This window comes from Prionailurus bengalensis, chromosome B1, assembly GCF_016509475.1.
Source record: "Prionailurus bengalensis isolate Pbe53 chromosome B1, Fcat_Pben_1.1_paternal_pri, whole genome shotgun sequence".
NCBI lineage: Eukaryota > Metazoa > Chordata > Mammalia > Carnivora > Felidae > Prionailurus > Prionailurus bengalensis.
Genome location: NC_057344.1, coordinates 50,475,436 through 50,497,014, shown reverse-complemented (window position 1 = coordinate 50,497,014; position 21,579 = coordinate 50,475,436). Strand labels below are relative to the sequence as shown.

The 21,579-nt window shown below is 34.4% G+C and overlaps 1 protein-coding gene across 9 annotated transcripts in view; it reads right to left on the bottom strand.

Moving 5' to 3' along the window:
* Window positions 1-21,579, bottom strand: part of HMBOX1 (homeobox containing 1) — a 197,369-nt gene that overhangs the window by 85,797 nt on the left and 89,993 nt on the right. For all 9 annotated transcript variants that reach the window (XM_043565063.1, XM_043565065.1, XM_043565040.1 and 6 more), the window contains exons 3-4: window positions 19,929-20,405; window positions 11,942-12,027 (exon numbers count right to left, since the gene is read on the bottom strand). In XM_043565063.1, the coding sequence (XP_043420998.1) occupies window positions 11,942-12,027; window positions 19,929-20,405 (563 nt within the window). The remainder of the gene's footprint in view (window positions 1-11,941; window positions 12,028-19,928; window positions 20,406-21,579) is intronic.

Genomic DNA, 21,579 nt, shown 5'->3' with positions numbered 1-21,579 from the left:
AGCAAATTCAATTTGGTTTGTGGTTTGTAACCTGGCAATTTTAGGCAACTGGCAAGAGAAAAGTATTTCTGCCAAGGACAGAATCATGTAGAAGAGTGCTGGCAACCTTTGAGGTATTAAGGACCTAATAATCTCCACTATTTCTATATTCTATCTGCTGCCTTCAGTACAGGGCACAAGCCCTTAACTAAGATCCTTTAGTTAAATAATAGTCAAGTGTAAGACAATCATCATCATCATCATCATCATCATCATCATCAAGGACAGTATTTAAGGAGGAAATACTACCAATTCTATACCAATTCTTCTAGAAACACAAGGGACTGAAACACTTTCCAACATGTCTTATGAGGCCACATTACCTTAACAAAACTAGACAAGGACATTACATGGAACAAGCAAAACAAACCCTGAATAATATTCCTAACGAACACAGATACTACAATTTTACAATACTAGAGCATCAGCAAATTGAACTAAACCATACACAAAAGATAATACATCATGATTCAATGGAATTTTTCCCAGAGTGCAAGGCTGGTTTAACATCTGAAAATCAATCAGTGTAATTCACCATATTAACAAGACTAAAATAAGAAAAATCATATGGTAATCTCAATAGATGCAGAATAGCATTTGATAAAGTACAAACATCCATTCATGATAAAAATTCTCAGAAACCAGAAATAGAAGGAAACTTCCCTTGAAGGGCATCTTGATAAAGGACATCTATGAAAAACTTAGAGCTAAGATCACATTTAATGGTGAAAAAGTGAATGCCTGCTCCCTAAGTTTGGAGAAAATGCAAAGATGTCTGCTCTCATTACCATGTTCAACATTTTAACTGGTGGTCCTAGTCAGTGGATTAAGGTAAGAAAAGGAAATAAAAGGCATACACATTGAAAAGGAAGAAGTAGAATTATCCTTATTCACAAATAATATGATTGTCCATGTAGAAAATCCCAAGAAATTTTTTAAAAGTTACTAGAACAAATAAACGAATTTAGCCAAGTTACAAAATAGAAGATCAATATAACCAAATCAACTATTCTATGACATAAGAAATAAACAACTGGAAATCGACATTAAGGATAATATCAATAGTATCAAAAATGTAAAATATTTAGAGATGAATTCAAGAAAAAAATGTTCTGGACCTATACACTGAAAACTAACATTGTTGAGAGAAAATAAAGAAGACCTAAACAAATCGAGATATACCATGTTCATGGACAAAAAAAATCAGTATCGTTAAGATGTCAATTCCAAATGCTAGACTGACCTATACATTTAACACAATCCCAATCCCAATCTCACTACAAATATTTTTTTTGTCAAAATTAACAAGTTGATTGGGGCACCTGGATAGCTTGGTTGAGTTTCTGACTTTGGCTCAGGTCATGATCTCATGGTTCATGAGTTTGAGCTCCGCATCAGGCTCTATGCTGACAGCTCAGAGCCTGGAGTCTGCTCTGGATTCTGTGTCTCCCGCTCTCTCTCTGCCCCTCCCCCACTCATATTCTGTCTCTCTCTCTTTCAAAATTAAACATTAAAAAAAATAAAAGAAATTAACAAGTTGATTTTAAAACATACATGGAAATTCAAAAGATCTAGAATAACAACAGTGATCTTGAAAAAGAAAAACAAAGTTGGGAGGAATTATGCTTTCTGACTTCAAGACTACTACAATAATTTACAATTTTGTATTGGTATAAGAATAAACATAAAGACCAATGGGACACAATAGACAGCACAAAAATAGACCCACACACACATATTCAATTGATTTTTAACAAAGGTGCCAATGTAACTGAATTAGAGAAAGACTAGTCTCATGACCACTGCTGACCATTTTCAACAAATGGTGCTCCAACAATTGGACATCCATAGGGAAAAAAAATAGGTCTTAACCCTTACCTTACACATACACAAAAAATTAACTTGAAATGTTCACAGACCTAAATGTACAAGCTGAAACTATCAAACTTTCAGAAGAAAACATAAGAAAATCTTTGAGACTTAATTTAGGCGTATTTTCTTAGGACACAAAAAATATGAACCATAAAGGAAAAAAAAAAAACACAACTTCAGCAAAATTAAAAACATTTCATCTTTGTTTTTTTTAAACATTTCATCTTTGAAAGAGAACATTAAGAAAATGAAAATACAAGCCTCAGACTAGGATATCTGTGTATCCACATATTCAAGGACTTGAACCCAGAATATACATAGAACTCTTCTAATCAATAATAAGTGAAACAGCCTGATTAAAAAACAATGAGTGAAAGATGTGACAGACATTTCACCTAAGATGATACATGAATAGCAAATGAGCATCTGAAAAGATGCTCAACATAATTAGTCATTAGAAAAATGCAAAATAAAACTAGAGTGAGATGCTATTACATATGCACTAGAATGGCTAAACTTAAAGAGAAACACAAATACCAAATACCAAGAGCTGAAGAGAATGCAAAGCAACTGGAAGTCTCATATGCTGCTAGTAGGAGTGCAAAATGGTCTAGTAATTTTGGAAAACAGTTTGACAGTTTCTTAAAAAGTTAAACATATACTTACCACTAATCCCACAATCCCACTCCTAGGTATGAGAAAGCATATGTCCATGTAAAACCTTGCAAACGAATGTTCACAGCAGCTTAATTCATAATAGTCCAAACCTAAACATAGCTCAAATGCCCATCAATTAATCTGGATAAGTGTATTTTGTTATATCCATTCAAGTGACTAGTATTCATCATTTAAAACTTACAAACTACAGATATATGTAACAACTTTAATGAATCTCAAAAGTATCATGCTAAGTGAAAGAAGTCACAAAAAGAAAGAAGTCAGACATTAAAAAAAGGTATATGTTGTAAGATTCTAGTCACATGATATCCTAGAAAATACAAAACTATCCTGACAGAACACAGATCTGTGACTGGCAGGGACTTGCAGTGGGGTGAGGTATGTGACTGCAAAGAGGCAAGAGAACTTAATGAAATACTGACAATGTTTTATCTCTTGCTTTTAGTTATACCACTGTATACATCTGGTACAATTCAGAGAACTCTACTCTTACACAAATTTTATCTGACTATAAAGTGATTAAAAATAAAGAAAAAACCCACATTTCCCCTGCATACCTCAAGTTTATTTTGTGAGGATCACATGACATAGTTAAATTTAGCTGTAGTTGACCCATGTTGATATTAAAGGCTTTCTTAAAGGCCAAAAGAATTTGGTCTCACAGATGTCTTAGCTGTCACTGCCCCCAAACTGGTTAGTTTGGTTAGTTCAAGCTTCAGTTCCTTACCTAACTAAAGTTAGTAACTACACACTACTAAATCTAGTATATCTTTCTGACAACAAATTATTTGTAGCAATTGATGTCAAATCCTTTAAGATCTATCGCTAAGTAAACTTCAAGAGTTAACAGGATAATTCCTTAATGCACAAAAGACCATATCTATGTTTACAAAAAATGTTATTTATCCCTCAGAGCTTTCTCCTGCAGGAAGTTATTTATAATATTGCCTGATGATTCACATGGACTTCAGCTGAACTTTAGACTTTGTTACTTCATCAGACACTTTCTTACTAGGGTATTCTTTGACTTTCTTCTGACTTTCTTACTAAGGTTTTCTTGTCATTTATCCCTGTCGCTTTTTTTTTTTTTTTAAATACAAGGAAAATTAACTTGGGCTAAGTAAGAAATAATTTATAAAACTGCCTAAGTAATATTTATACCTCAAGTACACACTTTCCTCCACAATCTTAGGAAACAAGAATTAGGGAGAAACAAAAATGAAAATTACTGATTGGGGGGAAAAGCCATTTGTGTCTAACCTTTTAGTCACTTTTGTCAAAGCTTATGGTAGAATAAAAAATTTTTAAATATAATTTCCACTTTAAATACAGGTGGAAGAAAAATCTTCTTACTTGCAAACCAACCTTCATAACTTTGACACTAAAAATGTACAGTCCTATACCCTGCATTTGAGATGATGAAAGCCCTGGTAGGACAACAAATTTCAAGAACTGTAAAAAACTGATGTTCGAACAACAAAAGTATCCTCTGAAATTATTTCATCCCAACTTTTCATTTAGCCATCACCAAAGTGGGAAAATGTGAGTATTCAGATATAGAAGCTGGATTTTTTTTTTCATGGAAAAAAATGTGTTGTGTTTGTAATAAAATAGCCAACAAATTGCAGAAGATAGAAGAAAATGAGATAAAAACTTAAGAATTTTTTGAACCACAGGACAACATCTGTTCTTATTCTCTAGAGTCTACAAAACCAGAGAAAATTTTAAATTTACTCTACAAAAATATTTATATTGTTGGTAACTGAAATCCATTCAAAGATCTGAAAATATGTTTTTCTCCTAATAAACAAAACCTCTAATCTTCTTCAATTTGGAGACAGAAGTTACATCTCAAATACAGAAATCTGCCCTTTTTGTAGACAGATAATTGCCTTCAAATTGGAGATCTACCTAAAACTAGTGAAACTCATTAGATAGGAATTGATAAAATCTTGTTAAATAAGCCAATTAATTATATTTGGTTATATGACAAGAGGACAATTCTTTAGTCTGTGATAAATGCCCTATCAACATTGCTTTTCTAATGTAGACATAAATTCTACTTGTTTATAGTAACTTTACTCATAACTGCCAGAACTTGGGAGGCAACCAAGATGTCCTTCAGTAGGTGAATGGAAAAATAAACTGTTATTTTGAGACAATGGGATATTATTTAGCACCAGAAAGAAATGAGCTAGTAAGCCATGAAAAGACCTTAAGTAATCTTAAAAGCATATTGCTAAGAGGAAGATGCCAATGTGAAAAGGCTACAAACTATATGGTAACATTCTGGAAAAAGCAAAACCATGGAGAAGTCAGTGGTTGCCAAGGGTCAGTGAGGAAGAAGGAAGGGATGAATAGGCAGAACACAGGATTTTTAGGCAGTGAAATCGTAGTATCATATTATGATACAACAACCGTGGATACTTGTCATGACACATTTTTCAAAACCCCACAGAATGTACAAAACCATTTATATGTAATGTGAAGTATGGACTTTGACAATGATGATGTCGATATAGGTTCACACGTTAGAACACATGTAGCACTTCAGTGCCAGATGCTGAGGAGGTGCCAGATGTACGGAGGCTGTGCATGTGTAGGGGGCGTGGAGCAAAAGGAAATTTTACTTTCTACTCACTTTTGCAGTGAACCTAAAACTGCTCTAAAAAATGAAGTCTATTTTTTAAAAAGGTGTATGTACACTTTAGTTGGTTTTTAGTAGCTGGTATGAAGTTCTCTGATTAGGGAGAGGATCAATATATACCCACTTTGTAAAGAAACTATTATATAAATTGAATATGCAATGTTCTCATACTTCATTTTAAAGATACATTTGAAAAAGAGAAATGATCTCAGTACAGTTGCAACATTTCTAAAACCAGTTCAGAGATTCTCTTTACACAAATTCTTACATGTTGGGAATCAGAGTCACTAATATATGAGTAAGATCCACACTTGTTAAATGTACTTAGTTTAAAAACAGCCTAGAGGGGCGCCTGGGTGGCGCAGTCGGTTAAGCGTCCGACTTCAGCCAGGTCACGATCTCGCGGTCCGTGAGTTCGAGCCCCGCATCAGGCTCTGGGCTGATGGCTCAGAGCCTGGAGCTTGTTTCCGATTCTGTGTCTCCCTCTCTCTCTGCCCCTCGCCCGTTCATGCTCTGTCTCTCTCTGTCCCAAAAAATAAATAAACGTTGAAAAAAAAATTAAAAAAAAAAAAACAAAACAGCCTAGAATTAGCTAACTAGAAAACATACTTGGAAATATTGGGTCAAAGCCCTTCATCTTAAAATAAGTAAAACAGAGGTTCAGAGAAGCTATATGATTCTCCCCAGGACTATTTAAGATAGAAGGACTAGAACTTTGGTATTCTAAAGTTTCAAGTTTGTCTTTTCATTATACTACTACCATTAAAGAAAACAAAATTATGATTTCTTAAAAGACACAGATGTAACTTTTTTTTCTTCTTCCACTTTAAGAGGATAAGAATCCAATTAGTGTATTTCTTTGGCTGATAAGCACTCACTCGAGCTCTGCCCACTTACTCATTTATTCTGCCTGCTTGATTTTTCCCAGAGGTCACATAAAAAGAAAATCATGTTTTAAGAATGCTAAAAGCCAAAGACAATGTTTCACCACGAAAGTGAATATAAAACCCACGTGTGGGTTATTATTCAAGCAAGGGCTACGCTCCCGATCCCACCACTGATAGTCAGAATTTAGAATCTTGCTCGACCTCTTACAGAGGTAAAAATCCACCCTTAGTGGGAGCAGCTGTGACTCTGTGAAAGAAGCTACAAATAACATGCTGGGAAATTCAGCAGGCACTGTTATTATATCCTGTTTATACTGTCATTTTTCCTATCAGTAGGATATTATTTATACAGACCCCACCCATGAACTTCTTGTTTAGCTTATTATAGAAATCCTCCAAATCTATAAAAAGAAGCCTCTGTATTAGTTTCTGGAACAAGCACATGTGTTATAATTTTGCACCTCACTACACTTTTTTTATTTAGCAATCTCTTTTGTTAGGCCCTACTCATTCTCATTTTTATCTCAAGGTTGATTTATTTCATTATTTCACATATTAGAGTTGAACTTAACTTTTTAAAGGCTCCATAACAGGACATAGATTCTGGGGCTCCACACCTTAAACTTTATTTTGGGAAGATTTCATCAGGTAGAGATATTCTTGTAAGATACACTTCACTAATTTGTTTAAAGACAAAAAGTGGCTATATGCTGAGATCAGGTACCCCTAGTGAGTGAGTCCTAGATGTCTAGAAGCTTATGTAGGCTTCTCTATGCCAGGTATGCCAATTATGATGGACAAGCTTTCTTTTTTTTTTCTAAGAAATTTTATTTTATTTTTTTTAATATATGAAATTTATTGTCAAATTGGTTTCCATACAACACCCAGTGCTCATCCCAAAAGGTGCCCTCCTCAATACCCATCACCCACCCTCCCCTCCCTCCCACCCCCCATCAACCCTCAGTTTGTTCTCAGTTTTTAACAGTCTCTTATGCTTTGGCTCTCTCCCATTCTAACCTCTTTTTTTTTTTTTTTTCCTTCCCCTCCCCCATGGGTTTCTGTTAAGTTTCTCAGGATCCACATAAGAGTGAAACCATATGGTATCTGTCTTTCTCTGTATGGCTTATTTCACTTAGCATCACACTCTCCAGTTCCATCCACGTTGCTACAAAAGGCCATATTTCATTTTTTCTCATTGCCACGTAGTATTCCATTGTGTATATAAACCACAATTTCTTTATCCATTCATCAGTTGATGGACATTTAGGCTCTTTCCATAATTTGGCTATTGTTGAGAGTGCTGCTATAAACATTGGGGTACAAGTGCCCCTATGCATCAGTACTCCTGTATCCCTTGGATAAATTCCTAGCAGTGCTATTGCTGGGTCATAGGGTAGGTCTATTTTTAATTTTCTGAGGAACCTCCACACTGCTTTCCAGAGCAGCTGCACCAATTTGCATTCCCACCAACAGTGCAAGAGGGTTTCCGTTTCTCCACATCCTCTCCAGCATCTATAGTCTCCTGATTTGTTCATTTTGGCCACTCTGACTGGCGTGAGGTGATATCTGAGTGTGGTTTTGATTTGTATTTCCCTGATAAGGAGCGACGTTGAATATCTTTTCATGTGCCTGTTGGCCATCTGGATGTCTTCTTTAGAGAAGTGTCTATTCATGTTTTCTGCCCATTTCTTCACTGGGTTATTTGTTTTTCGGGTGTGGAGTTTGGTGAGCTCTTTATAGATTTTGGATCCTAGCCCTTTGTCCGATATGTCTTTTGCAAATATCTTTTCCCATTCCGTTGGTTGCCTTTTAGTTTTGTTGGTTGTTTCCTTTGCTGTGCAGAAGCTTTTTATCTTTATAAGGTCCCAGTAATTCACTTTTGCTTTTAACTCCCTTGCCTTTGGGGATGTGTCAAGTAAGAGATTGCTACAGCTGAGGTCAGAGAGGTATTTTCCTGCTTTCTCCTCTAAGGTTTTGATGGTTTCCTGTCTCACATTCAGGTCCTTTATATGATGGACAAGCTTTCTATGGATTCTCACTAACTCACTATTTTCTAGTTGGATCTCTTTTCTAGAATGAAAAGCCCTGCCCCTGAGGCTAGTTTGATGGGCCAAGTGAAAATGCAACACAGTAATAAATGAGAAATACATGAATTCACTAAGTTGACCAATGGGACAATGAAACAATCTTGTTATAAATCACCCTCACTCCCCTGCCTTATGTAAATAACTGAATTAAAGCAGATAAAAGAAAGATGCAAATTCCTTAAGGGCAGAAATTCACGCAGCATTTGGTGAACAAATAATTATTTTTGGAGAGGGAACGTCACTGGACAAAGTTAATATTGGATAAGCTTTCATATGTTCAGCTTGTGTCAGCTTCACTAAAACTCCTTTTACCCTACAAGACAGCACTACAAGGCAGCTAGGTAAACATGAAATCTTCAGAAAGTATGTATAATGCTAGACTCTCTGGGAATGTGCAAGAAAGATCACTGCTTTTTGTTTTTTTGCTTTTTTAAAAAAAATGTTTATTTATTTTTGGCAAAGAGGGAGCAAGCATGAGCAGGAGAGGGGCAGAGAGAAAGGTAGACAGAGGATCTGAAGCAGACTCTGCACTGACAGCAGCAAGCCCCATGCAGAGCTTGAACTCATGAACCATGAGATCATGACCTAAGCCGAAGTCAGATGTTCAACTGACTGAGCCACCCAGGTGCCCTGAAAGATCACTGCTTTTAAAGAACTTTACTCTAAAATGCATAACTGAAATGAGGCATAGTACCTAAGAGTGGTGAACTTAGTGTAACTGATTTCATAAAAAGAGAATTCTAGGAGCACCTGGGTGGCTCAGTTGATTGAGCATCTGACTCTTGATTTCAACTCAGGTCATGATCTCAGTTCATTGGATTGAGCCCCACATAAGGCTCTGAGCTGAGAGTGAGGAGCCTGCTTAGGATTCTTTTCCTTTGCCCCACCCCCACCTCAAAATAAGTAAACATTAAAAAAAAAAAAAGAGAGACAGATCTACGTGTGCTAAAGTGATCAAAGAAGCCAGAATGAGGATAATAATTGAGGTAAAAAAAAATTTTTTTTAATTTTATTTATTTTGAGAGAGAGAGAGAGAGTTGACAGAGCGAGAGGGAGAAAGAGAGAATCCCAAGCAGGCTCTGCACCATCAGCACAGAACCTGATGTGGAGCTTGAACTCACCAACTGTGAGATCATGACTTGAGCTGAAATCAAGAGCCAGATGCTTAACCAACTGAGCCACCCAGGCACCTCAAGGTAATCTTGATAATCAGAACATTATAAGGCTGAAGTGTGAAGGGGAAAAGCATACTAGGCACAAACAATGATTTGTAAGCATCGAAGTGAGAATTCTGAAAATGGTGAGTACCTAAATTTAGTTAGGGAGAATACTGAACAGAAGATGGCAATAAAAAGAAGGCTGGAGTCAGACTATAAGGAGTTTCATTTTTCAGACAATGGAGAACCATTAAAGATATGTGATCAAGGGAAAATGTGCCCAAGCTTTTGGAATAGGAATGAAGAGGAGGAAGAATAAGTTGGATTGAGGTTGAAATGGGGGAAGAAGTTTTAACAGTACCAAATCCTATGATTATAGAAGCAAAATAAAGGTCACGTCATATAACAAATAATAAATGTGTAAAAATATTTTCAGAACCACAAGATGGCATTATGAGGACTCTTACTGAGTGGCACAATGTTAAAAATATGCCAGTCCACTGAAATTTAATGTCAGAAAAGCTTACCAATCTCCTAGAATTGTACTTCTCAAACCCAAATTATCTGGGGATCTGGTTAAAATGAAAATTCTGATTCAGCAGGTTTAGGGTGGTACTCTGTATCTTTACATTTCTAACAAGCTCCAAATAATGCTGTTCCACGGACTACACTTTGAGTAGCAAGACACTAAAATATCTTTCAGCTTCCCTTTCCAAAAAGGCAATACTACTGTGTTTAATCCACTATGCTATAACTATTCCCTTTAGATATTCCTAAGAAATTCCTTTTAAAGGTATTTTCTTATAATGTGAATCAATGTCAGATGGGTTTCAAAAGCTACTATTTTATTTACTTTCATTTTTTTAAGTTTATTTCTTTATTTTGAGAAACAGAGAGCATAAGTAGGGGAGTGGCAGAGAGAGAGAATCCTAAGCAGGCTCTGCATTGTCAGCATAGAGCCAGATGTGGGTATTGAACTCACAAAATGTGAAATCATGACCTGAGCCAAAGTTGGACAGTTTACTGACTGAGCCACCCAGGCACCCCAAAAGCTACTATTTTAAAAGTCTAAGATGACTCAAGATTTGGGGGATTCAAGATCCTCAAAAACACTTCCACCTGGAAAAATAATCAACTCTATAATACCGTTCTATAACACTACAGTTTTATTCTTTTTTGTAGCTGACAAACTAGAAGATACTATTGTTTCTAATCTTAGAGATAAAGTAAAAGCCCTGAAAAGACAATACTCTGTCTTTTCACAGTGCACATCAGTGGGTTTTACCAAAACTTGCCCTTACAATGCCCTTAGCATATTCCTTAATCCTTGAAGATAAAGGTAAAAATGTATTTTAAATATTCTATTGAAAGGTATAAAAATTAAATGTGTACACATCCTTCTATTAAGAAAGATTTCTACATGGAAGGATATGCCTTTAATTAGAATCTTTTACCATGAATATAGGCATCATTTGTAAAAGTATATTACTAGTGTTATATATCACATACACATATGTATTAGAATTGGTTGACTCTTGGGATGAAATTTAAGACTTCTGAAATCTCAAGTTTCATTTTTTACCATACTGATGGTCAATAACAACTTTTTTACATAAATTAGCTTCAATAAATACCGATGTCTAGAGAACAGAAATGATATCTTAAAATTGGAAGGTACTATGTGATTAGATCCAACTATTTCATCATATAGGTAAGAATCTGAGATGCAGAGGCTTAAAAGCCCAAAGTCACGTAGGTGCTAACGGCATGTCAAACAAGGAGGGGAGGAGGAAAAAAACTAATTTTTAAATCCATTAATGTACAACATACAACAACGTACCAAATACAAAATGTAGTTAAAAGAGTTTCCAGTTCTTCTAATGACTAAGATATAGTTGAGTTTATATTAGGTCTATAAATAAATCACTGATATCCAAGAAAGAAAGAATACATACCAACAAACACGACATGCTACCCCCATATTTAAGAACTCCATAAAAAACGCAATCTGAATAGAGAATGACACATATACACCACATACTTGAGATGGGGCTGCGGTGGGGTGGGTAATGGGATGGTATATAAAGAACAAAGAGAAGACAATGATAACTCTTATCTTCTCAGTAACGGTTCGAAGAGAGCTTCACATACGAAAAGGGCTTAAAAAAAAAAAACTTCCTTTACTCTCATGGATAATTTTTTAATTGGTAAAATCTAGAATCAGGAGGACTGCAAGCTTTTAAAAACATGAAATGTAGATAGCAGTTGGATGTGCATGTGTCATAAGCTCTGTCAGTTACAAGAAAACCAGAGACCCTTTTTTAGTCATAAAATGGGGAATTCTGTGGTTATCACAAATGCTATAAAATTTACTAGCACCAGTTTAAAAAAAAAAAATCACTGGAGAAGTTTCATGATATCAGAGACAATGGGTTTTAAATCATAGGCATACATTATTATGCCTAAGTTGACAGGTCTGTACTGCAATGCAGAAATGCAAGCAATATTCCAACATCTGCACCAGAAGGCAGAGACTAGACATGATTCCAGAATAAAGGGCTCTTTAGCTCTTACCTGTTACCTGTGCAACAACTGCTTGGGAAATCCTCCGATTGGCAAGAAAGGCTTTGATTTCCTCTTTTATCACACTGCTGTCCCTCCTAACAAAAACAGAAGACAAGACCAACAATGTATGTTGAAGGTAGAAATCCTCATCTTTGCTAAGAAAGGTGAAGCAGAGAGGTGGGGAGCACATAGAAAGAAAGAACACAAAAATAAAGGTAAACAGACCAAGCTTGTGTGAAAATATGAAATTAAAACAAACCAAGAAACACCAAATATTCAAGTCCTAAAACATCACACCATCAGACAGACGCTTTAGTGAATGCCACAGTAGATATAAGTCTCATACCAGACGATGGTTAATCGCATGCTGTGTGTAATTCACATTAGGAACAAGGCTGCCATATGGTATATACTAAGTTTCATTACTGAGGAATGAATATACCTTACACAGACAGAAATCCTAGAAAAATAAAAAGCAATAACAACAACAAAAATCAGTTGTGAGTAGACTGTGGGCTCGCATGTTAACTATGAAACTGCATAAATAATGTTCATTTTAAAACCTTTGTTAAAGGAACAGAAATCATCATTCTTACAACTACTAAAAACATTAGCCATTTGAAAATTTTAATTTGCCTTCTTTTTCCTGTATAAACAAAAAAAAAAAAATTAAGTGGGATGAAATGAATATAGAATTTTAATATAAAAAGGCAACATTAATTTCCTATTATATGTAATATAGAGTACTTAAAACTATATTGTGTCCTTGAGATTACATACATATTATAGATCTAATTTTTCCTCCACTAAGACAACAACAAATTCTCACAAGACGAGACGTTTACTAGAACAATGAAAGGCAAGACTTCTATTTCTCCACCACAACAAATACACTTTAAGTAAAACTTATACCCTTAAAACCAACCAATTTCTCTTTGAATACTTTATGTTCAAAAGGATTACATAAATAAAGTATTGATTTTTGATCAAGCTCAAAAAAACCACAGAATAGTGGTAATTTATAATCTCATACAGGGTCAGCAAACTATGGCTAAATCTGGCCTCCCAACTGTTTTTATACAACCTGTAAGAGCTAAGTAAGAATGTTTTTCACACTTGCAGTCATTATGTGATGACAGAGAACACTAACTCTGAACATGAATTAAGCAAAGTATTATCTCCTCACCAAAAATTCCATCCTTCTATTGGTAGGCCTATGTTTTAAAAACTATATTCAATATTGTATTTTGTCAATAAAAATCTGTGCCTTTTTTTTTCCTCTTAGATGTTAAGTATTAAGCATGTGTATTATATCCTCTATTTTGCCTCTTGGCCACAAAGTGTAAGATGTTTACCATCTATTCTTTCCGATCCCTGATCTGAGAAAAAAGGATCATGAAATCTTTACAAATCATTTTGTAAATGAACCACAAACTTCCAAACTACTTATAGGAGCCCAAGTCTTTCTAAAGATTATTTGGAGTAACAAAAGAAAAGATCCTACCCAAAAATAATCAGTTGTGATTTAACTTAGAGCAGGTATGTTAGCCCTTTCGTGAGGAGGGGCTATACATTGTGTGAATGGATACCAATGTTCCCTTTCAGGAATTCTGGAAAAGAGCAGAGAAGTAATAGTAGTGACAAGCTTTCAATCTGAAGCTCTACTGTATATTCATGACCTACTGGTTAGAAATGCTAGTCAAAAAGATTCCTAAAGAAAGAAAACAGCTGCCTAATCCAATACTTAAAATTTCTCATACTCCTCTAGATTCTGATCTAGATACTGGCTAGATTCCCTCCAAAATGCTTGTTCATATTGGAAGTTATTTCTTTGAAAAACATGCACTCTCATTTGATTTAAAACTGTGTATCTGAAATAAAAAGGCACAATACATTTAAATACATTTTAAAGTCAAATAAAATAAACTGCTCTGTATAATACAGGTAGTATAGACCAAATGGCTCTCAAAATCCACCAATAAATACCTGCGCAAGGGATTTCAGCAGTATGAATTTGCCTTACGTAAATAAAACAACCAAATCATTTGGTCTCTGATACAGCTTCAAAATTAATCTGAAAAAAATTAAATAAAGCACTGCATTGCAATGTATAGACTATCCTTCTAGGAAAATGAAAAGTGAGTTTAACAGAATATTTATTAAGGTTAAATAAAACACGTGCTTTCTGGGAAAAATGATTAAATGGTATTTTCTTGACTACGGATTTAAATTGGAATTTAAATCAATTTATTTTAAATCAAATTCACCTAGAGTAGACACTAAATCATAAAGAGGAGATAACATTCAATTATTCCAATAGGAAATATCCAATTTGTGAATTATTCACAGTCTTGCAGTATGACATTATCAAGGGCTGCAGAAAGACAAAAAGAACTTCAAAAAGTCTGCAAAACAGCAGCAATTCATTTACCCTCCCATAGACTATATTTTTAGATACTTGGCAAGTTCCTAAGTACCAAGTTAAAATAAGTTAAAAAAATAATAGTAACAAAACCTCTTTAGTCAACTGCTTTACCAGAGAGAAGCTTTTTCAAACTGAAGAAAAACTTAAGACTTAAAAGATAAGGATATGCTTGGGCAAGTCATTTAATAAAGCTGGACCCTGGTTTCATCATCTGGTAAAATGAGAACATTAATACCACCATCACAAGGCTTTTAAAATTTTTCTCCAAGCATGGAAATTAAATTTAAATAAAATTTAGTGTTAAATGTATGTATATGTGTGTATATGTACATAATATAAAAAATAAAAAATTCTTCAATGAAAAATTTTTTGAAACTGTAAAACCATTAAACAATGACTATTATTTTATAAAACTCCAGAAAGAATCCCAGAAGAAGAAACAAAGGATCTGCTATAATTACCTACATCTGAAGTAAACATCTATATCAGGTGCTTTAAGGCACCATGGAAAGATTTAGACACAAGTAGTGATGTGTTTAGTTGGTTTCATCAGGTATAGGTATCCCCTGCTTTCTGAAGGTTCGCAGTATGCCACTCTGCTTTTATAAAAGAGCTACATTAGTATGGTAATAGCATTTTTTGGTAAAAGCCAAAATCTCCTTCGGATTTCGGTTAGTGAAAACAGGTACGAATGTAGGTCTTTCCTAAAAGTGAAGTGGTATAACTCAAGCTTTCAGATGGTGGGCGGGGGGTGAGGGGAGACCTGTATTTTCAAAATAGTAATAGCATTCAACTTTCACTGTGTCCAGTTCTCTTGTGTATTTCAAAGACCTCCACTCTACAGGGTTAACTATGTTCTTTAAACTTTCACATATTCCCCCTCATTCAGTCTTCTTTAACAACAAGGCTCTCCTACTGTCCACATCAAAACTCTGAAATCACCAGTTTCCTGATATGAAAACTCTTTTGTTTACTCCAAATCTAATTTCCTTATATTCTCCTACTGCTTACTTTCTGTCTTCATTTGAAATTTTTCATCCTCTTTAAAAAGAATGGATCCCTTTTTCTTCACTTTTTTTTTTTTAGGAAAACCAATTTTTTCAAGTTTTTATTTTAATCACCAAGTGCTTATCGTGATTCACTTCTCTTATAAAATCTCACATTCCTCATGATTTGTACTCCTCAAGTCTTATAGTGAAACACAAGTTGATCTTCTTTGATTCCATGGCTTACTTTCAAGATAATCTACCACTCTATTTGCATCGAACCACTTAAAATCTATGCCCTCTCCTCCTACTACCTTTTCCAAATCACAGCCATGCTGAATTCATCTATCTGGGTGATTTCCACATGAGGATAAAATTCTTCCTTTCCACCCTCCATTGTCATTATTTTTATAACTTGCTAAACTTTCCATTGTTACCCACAGACCTTTCTTAACATCCAAATGAATTAATCAGGAATGCCTCTTTGTAGAATCACCCTTTCTTTAAGACACAATTTAACAGTCATCTATTCAGAGACGTTCTCCCTGATACAGCTAAGAAAGATCTTTTCTTACAACAACTAACTTTATCATTTCAATTATACTACTCACATGCTAACCTATTACATGGTATTCTGTATTATAGCAGTTCCCCAGACCTGGTCTTATCGCTCCTACTAGCCTGTGAAGTCTTTTGGCACAAAGATTGCGTCTTATTCATCATAGGGTTTGCATATAATAGAGCTTAATTTGTTCAGTGAATGAACAAATTTGTAGTTGAAGATAAAAGATTGTAGTATGGCAAACCTGATCTAGATAATTTATAAAACAGCTCTAAATTCTTAATCTCAGATATGTTTAAGCTTCCTAAATCAGAATGGAAAAAGAGTTATTTATGCTAGTTCAAAATGGCAATCCTTCCATTTCCAGAATGAAGGCTATTAAAGACTACGTGTTTAAAAGTTGTATGCTTTAAGATCTTCTGTATTTTCTCAGTTGATATACACTACACATTCTTTAGGACCCCTTAAAGGTAGCCATCTATCTCAAAGACTTCCAGAGATGGACCAGTCCCTACAAAGACTATTTCACAGGTGAGAAAATATAATTACATAAATTCTTTAGCTTTTAAATAAAAACCTGCTCCTTTAATTTCTACTCATGGAGATAAAGCATAATTTAAAAATTTTAAAGATAATTTTAAAAAAGCTACTCTATATGTATAAACAACATGATAACTGAATTTAGAAAATAAATATCCTAAATCACCTATTGTTAGGCATATAGACAACCACTCAGAATAAAGTCTTAGATCTTGTATAAAATACTAACACAGTTTGTATAAAATACTAACATTTAAGTACATGGGTAGTTAAGGATAACACCTGTAATATATGGCATTGTTTATGACTTCTTCATAAGCCTCATTTTACTTGTTATTTTATAATACATATGTGAAAGAGCAGGCACTTTAATAGATGTACACTGTAATATAAACGGATGTATATATACAACAGTATATAAATATGTGTGTTAATAGATGCATTTAAAAATATTAATATGTGAAATGGGTGTTCATTCTAGCTCTTGGTTTTAAAGTTCTTCCTAAAATGTTATATATTCAATAATGTGTTGAGAGCTCACATTCTAGTTTCTTTCTTGTTTCACCATGATCAATTAAAAATGAGAAAAGTTACTTTCTTTCTGATTCTTTCCTAACAAGTTGATCAAATATACAATTATAACCTAATTTCTATAAAAAATTTCCTTGTGTGCCCTGAAATTATTAGGTATTAAGTCTGAACTCAACGGCTTATGTAATTTGAAAAATATTTATCTTATGGTTGAGTGCTGTAGACGCAGGGAAATGTGAGCATGCAAGATGTGAATTACATGTATCTAGAAAAGGAGACAGGAAGGCATTCAGGTACTCATTCTCCCTACTTACAGCCCACCAAATCTAATTCACTATAATGTCACCATAGTGTTGAGTGATTAGTAAAGGCAGGATAGCCCTATGTAGGCACAGGATACTGAAAGATCCACCGCTCAAAAATTTCTCTAACACTCTACCAAATAAAAATTCATCTGGTTAGTAAATGATCTGAAGTGGCAAATGCACGTGGGGGGTGAGGGAGGGAGGAACAGCCCATTAAGGCATTTACAACTTTGTCTTGTGTTGTATCTACCACTGTTCTTAAAATCTTACTGAAATCTGCAGATGTGAAAAATTTATTTACAGAAGCAACAGATACCAGAGACATGGTAATAAAGACGTGGGTCAGAATTCAGGCTCTGCCACTTAATATTTAGGCTTTCTTGGGCTAGTTATTTAAATTTTGTGAATCTCAATTTTTCTGCTCCACCTCACACACAGCACTGTTATGATGATTAAAAGGTTGAGAATAGTCATGCAATAAACTTCTCCCTCTGATCTAAGGTTACTATGTGCAAACCTGAGAAAAATTAGAAGTGGGTACAAAGGAGGAGTGCCAGTGTGGGTGAGAACACAATGGCAGGACCACAGAGAGCCAGAAAGTTCAGTGAGACCCCCTAGATGATTAGAGAACCAAAGTAGAAGTTCAAAGAAGCAGAGAATAGGACAAAGTATCCTAACTATACAACAAGTGGCAGTTTGTAAATTAAATGCTGGTAACAGTGCATAAACATGTATACATTTAATGATGAAACGTGAATGTGCATTTATGGTGGGATTTAATTACAAATCCTATTCATTGCTAAATAGGTTTTCTGTTTATTTTGAAAACATAGTTGCATTACAACAATATGCCAATGTAAGAGTAAATAGTTAAGTTTTTAGACCATTGTAGTCAAGCTTTAGATCCTGGTCAATCTCCCAGAGCCCTTTGTTAACATGAAAGTTTCCCTAAATTTCATGGCAGTCTAATACACATTTGGGAATTAACTATTATATGTTAAAAGCTTATTAAAACTGATAAATGACAGCAACAAAAAACAAGTAGCATATAAATTTTATTAGTGATACCCTCTCTACTCAGAATAATTAAAAGCTAACTAACCTTGTTATATTTCAGGGACTTAAGTAACTTCTATTTGCCCAAATGGTTTTCTCGCTCAATGATGACAATGATATACATATTAAAATCAAAAGAACACCTAAACTGTGGCTAGCTGCTTTAATAAATGACAATGAATTCAAAGCCAAATTGATCTCACATATTTTTAAGTTTTAAACATTTAAATAACAGGGTCCAATGGCTGCTCTATGAACCTATTCATCACAGGAATTACATTGGCATCTAGATGCAATAGCCCTTCAACTCATGATTCCATATAAGGCAGTGTAACCCTAAAAACAAATTTGGGACTGTTTGTTTAAAAGGTATTTTACCATGGCAGTACTATAGAATAGATCTTCCATACGGCAATATTAAGTCACCATTATACTATCTTCAAGCCTTAAAATCTTTAGGAAGAACTATAACTCATAGGTTTTAATTTTATTTCTGACAAAATTCGTACTGTAAATTCTTTCATTATCTATTGTAACTACCTGCAGGCTCTCCTCCCTACTACAGTAGTGGTAATCTATTGAAAACAATGCTTTTATCATGTCTATTCCCACAGACCTGTAAAAAAGCCTTAATTCCAGTCAAATTAAACATAAACTACTTTCGTGGAACTCAAATCTTCCAAAACCTGTACTGAGTCGTAATATTCTTATTACCATAGTCTAGCCCATACAATCTTTAGAAGCCTAAACATGTCTTGCCTTTTCTACCTATTATTTACTATTCCCTTAACTTTAAATAAAATTCCTATATTTCAAAACAAAGGCTATTCTTTCAGATTTAGCTCAAATTCATCCATTCACATAACATATTAAACCGTTACTTTGTGTCAAGGACAATTCTAGATTCTGGAAACACAACATTTGAAAACACATGGTTCTGTCCTCAAAGTGTTCCAGGTCCAGTGTGAAGTCTTTCCTAATCACCTCTGTTGAAAGTGGACTTCTCTCTTTTTCAGTGTTTAAAACAACAAAGGCTTATACTTCCCTTGTAATGGATAACAAAAAATATATAAATATATGCATCTCTTAAATTAGAACTTTAGCTTCTTAGGGGTAGAAACCATGTCTATTCTTCTTCGTAAGAACACTTTTTAAATAACAGGTCCTCAAAATTCTTTTGTTGTGGTATGTTAGAGTGAAAAATTAAGAGTGTATACATTTTGTATCATAAAATCATCTCTCTCAAAAATTCTAAGGATCAAAAAAAAAAATTCTAAGGATCAGAATGTGTCTGTTAAAAATCCAGAAAATACAGATGTTAGCAATTAGAACTACAAAGAGAAGGCTAACTTCTGCTTTGGTAAACAGAATGTAAAAGGTTTATCAAGCAGCAAAGAGAAAGGGCTAAGGTAGAGAAGACAAAATCTGAATTATAATCATAAAATTAGAAATTTTTTTTCTTTCATCTCCAAGAGGAGGAGGGGGAAATCACAGTTCTTAACAGGTAAGTAGCTGAAATACAGTATATTACTCAAAACCAATCTAAGAACACAGACATTCTGGGGACTCTTGAGTAAGCAGAATAACTAACCTCATTAACTCCTCCACTTTATCATCTACATCTAGGTCCTCTTCTGAGGCTTCAAAACTGTATGACCTCTGACCCATGCTGTTTGCATGGTAGCGAGTGGGTGACATCTTTCCATTGGATGTAGATAATCGCTCGTTATTCTCTCTCCCATTTTGATTGGTAGTGCAAGGCTGTGGGGAGGTATCATAACTGTTGCTGGGTGATGGGGACATTCCAGAATGCTGGGTCTGTGTGGAAGCTGTAGCTGTAGAGGAAGATGCTGGAACATTGTTGGTACTATTCCCATAAGAACTTCCTCCATAGCTGGACCTTCTTCCAAACTTGTCACTATGCTCTTGATCAAGACGGTCCAACGTTTCCAAGGCATGGAGAATTTCATGTTTAGTCATTCCAGTACGCCGAAGGCGCTGAAGCAGATCTATCTGCTCTATGGTAAATCTGGGTTCATCTGTATAGTGAGACATGGTTTCCAGCAAACTAAAAAAAAAAAAAGTTTATTTACAATACTACCAAAAAACGTATCATTATAGAGAATGCTCAGAAGATGCAAAATATTTCTACACCTTAATGAAAGTGATTAAGACATTACTATTATAAAAAATTACATTATATATTATAATAATCTCTCCATGCCAAAACATTATTGTCATGGCAAATGGATTGGTATAGTTACGGAGTTTATTAGCAGATGGACATTAAATATAATGTAAAACCCAATTTGGCATACAATTTACATTTTCTGCAATTTGGTAAATATTTGAAGCACAATTTCAGATATGGCATTAATACCAAAATAACAGATTAGATACATATACTTTTAATCCTAGCTTATCTGATTACTTGCAGGTATTTTTACCATCTCAAATTCAGTACTCTATATTAGAGTACTATTAATGAAAAGTTATTGAGAAAATAGTTTGTATTGTCTAGATTTACTAAATATCAGCAAAACTGACCTAGGAACTCTATTATCTTCATTTAGTGTAAACAAATGATTTGGTAAGGTAAGCCTAGGCAAATACTAGTAACTAGCAAAAATATTTAAATGGAAAAGAGAAGTACATTAAAAATCTCATTAAGCATTTCACCCACCACTTAGCAATTTCGTTTAGTATCTCATCTCTGTAATGCATTCTCTCTTAACAGTTATCCCAAGAAATTGATCTTTCATGGTTGTAGCCAAACTATTCATTTTTCTTAGAAAATTGCTTCCACATGGTTCCTTTAACTAACACAAGAAACTGTAGCACACCACAAAATGCCAGAGTCATAACAATATTAAGTTTAAGGAAATTATCAAATTTAAATATTCTCACTACTTGAATTTTTTTCTTATAAAACCTGACTATCCTAATTTAAGATTTTTTTTAAGTGGTAATTTCTTCTATTTTTACTATTATAGTTCTAGTGCCAAATAGGATTCATGGCATACAGTAGGCTCTAGATAAGTGTTTGCTAATGGAAATAAACGTCAAGGAATTTTCTCAACCTTTACAGGTAAATATCTGTTCTGGGCCAGTTCTCCATAGCTGTTCAAAGTCTGTTTCTTCATCCCTCTCTACTGCAAATTTATTGAACGTTCACTTCTCGGCAGGAATTGGGCAACAGTTTCATATAATGAAATTTCATCTAATCTTCAAAACAACCCTCT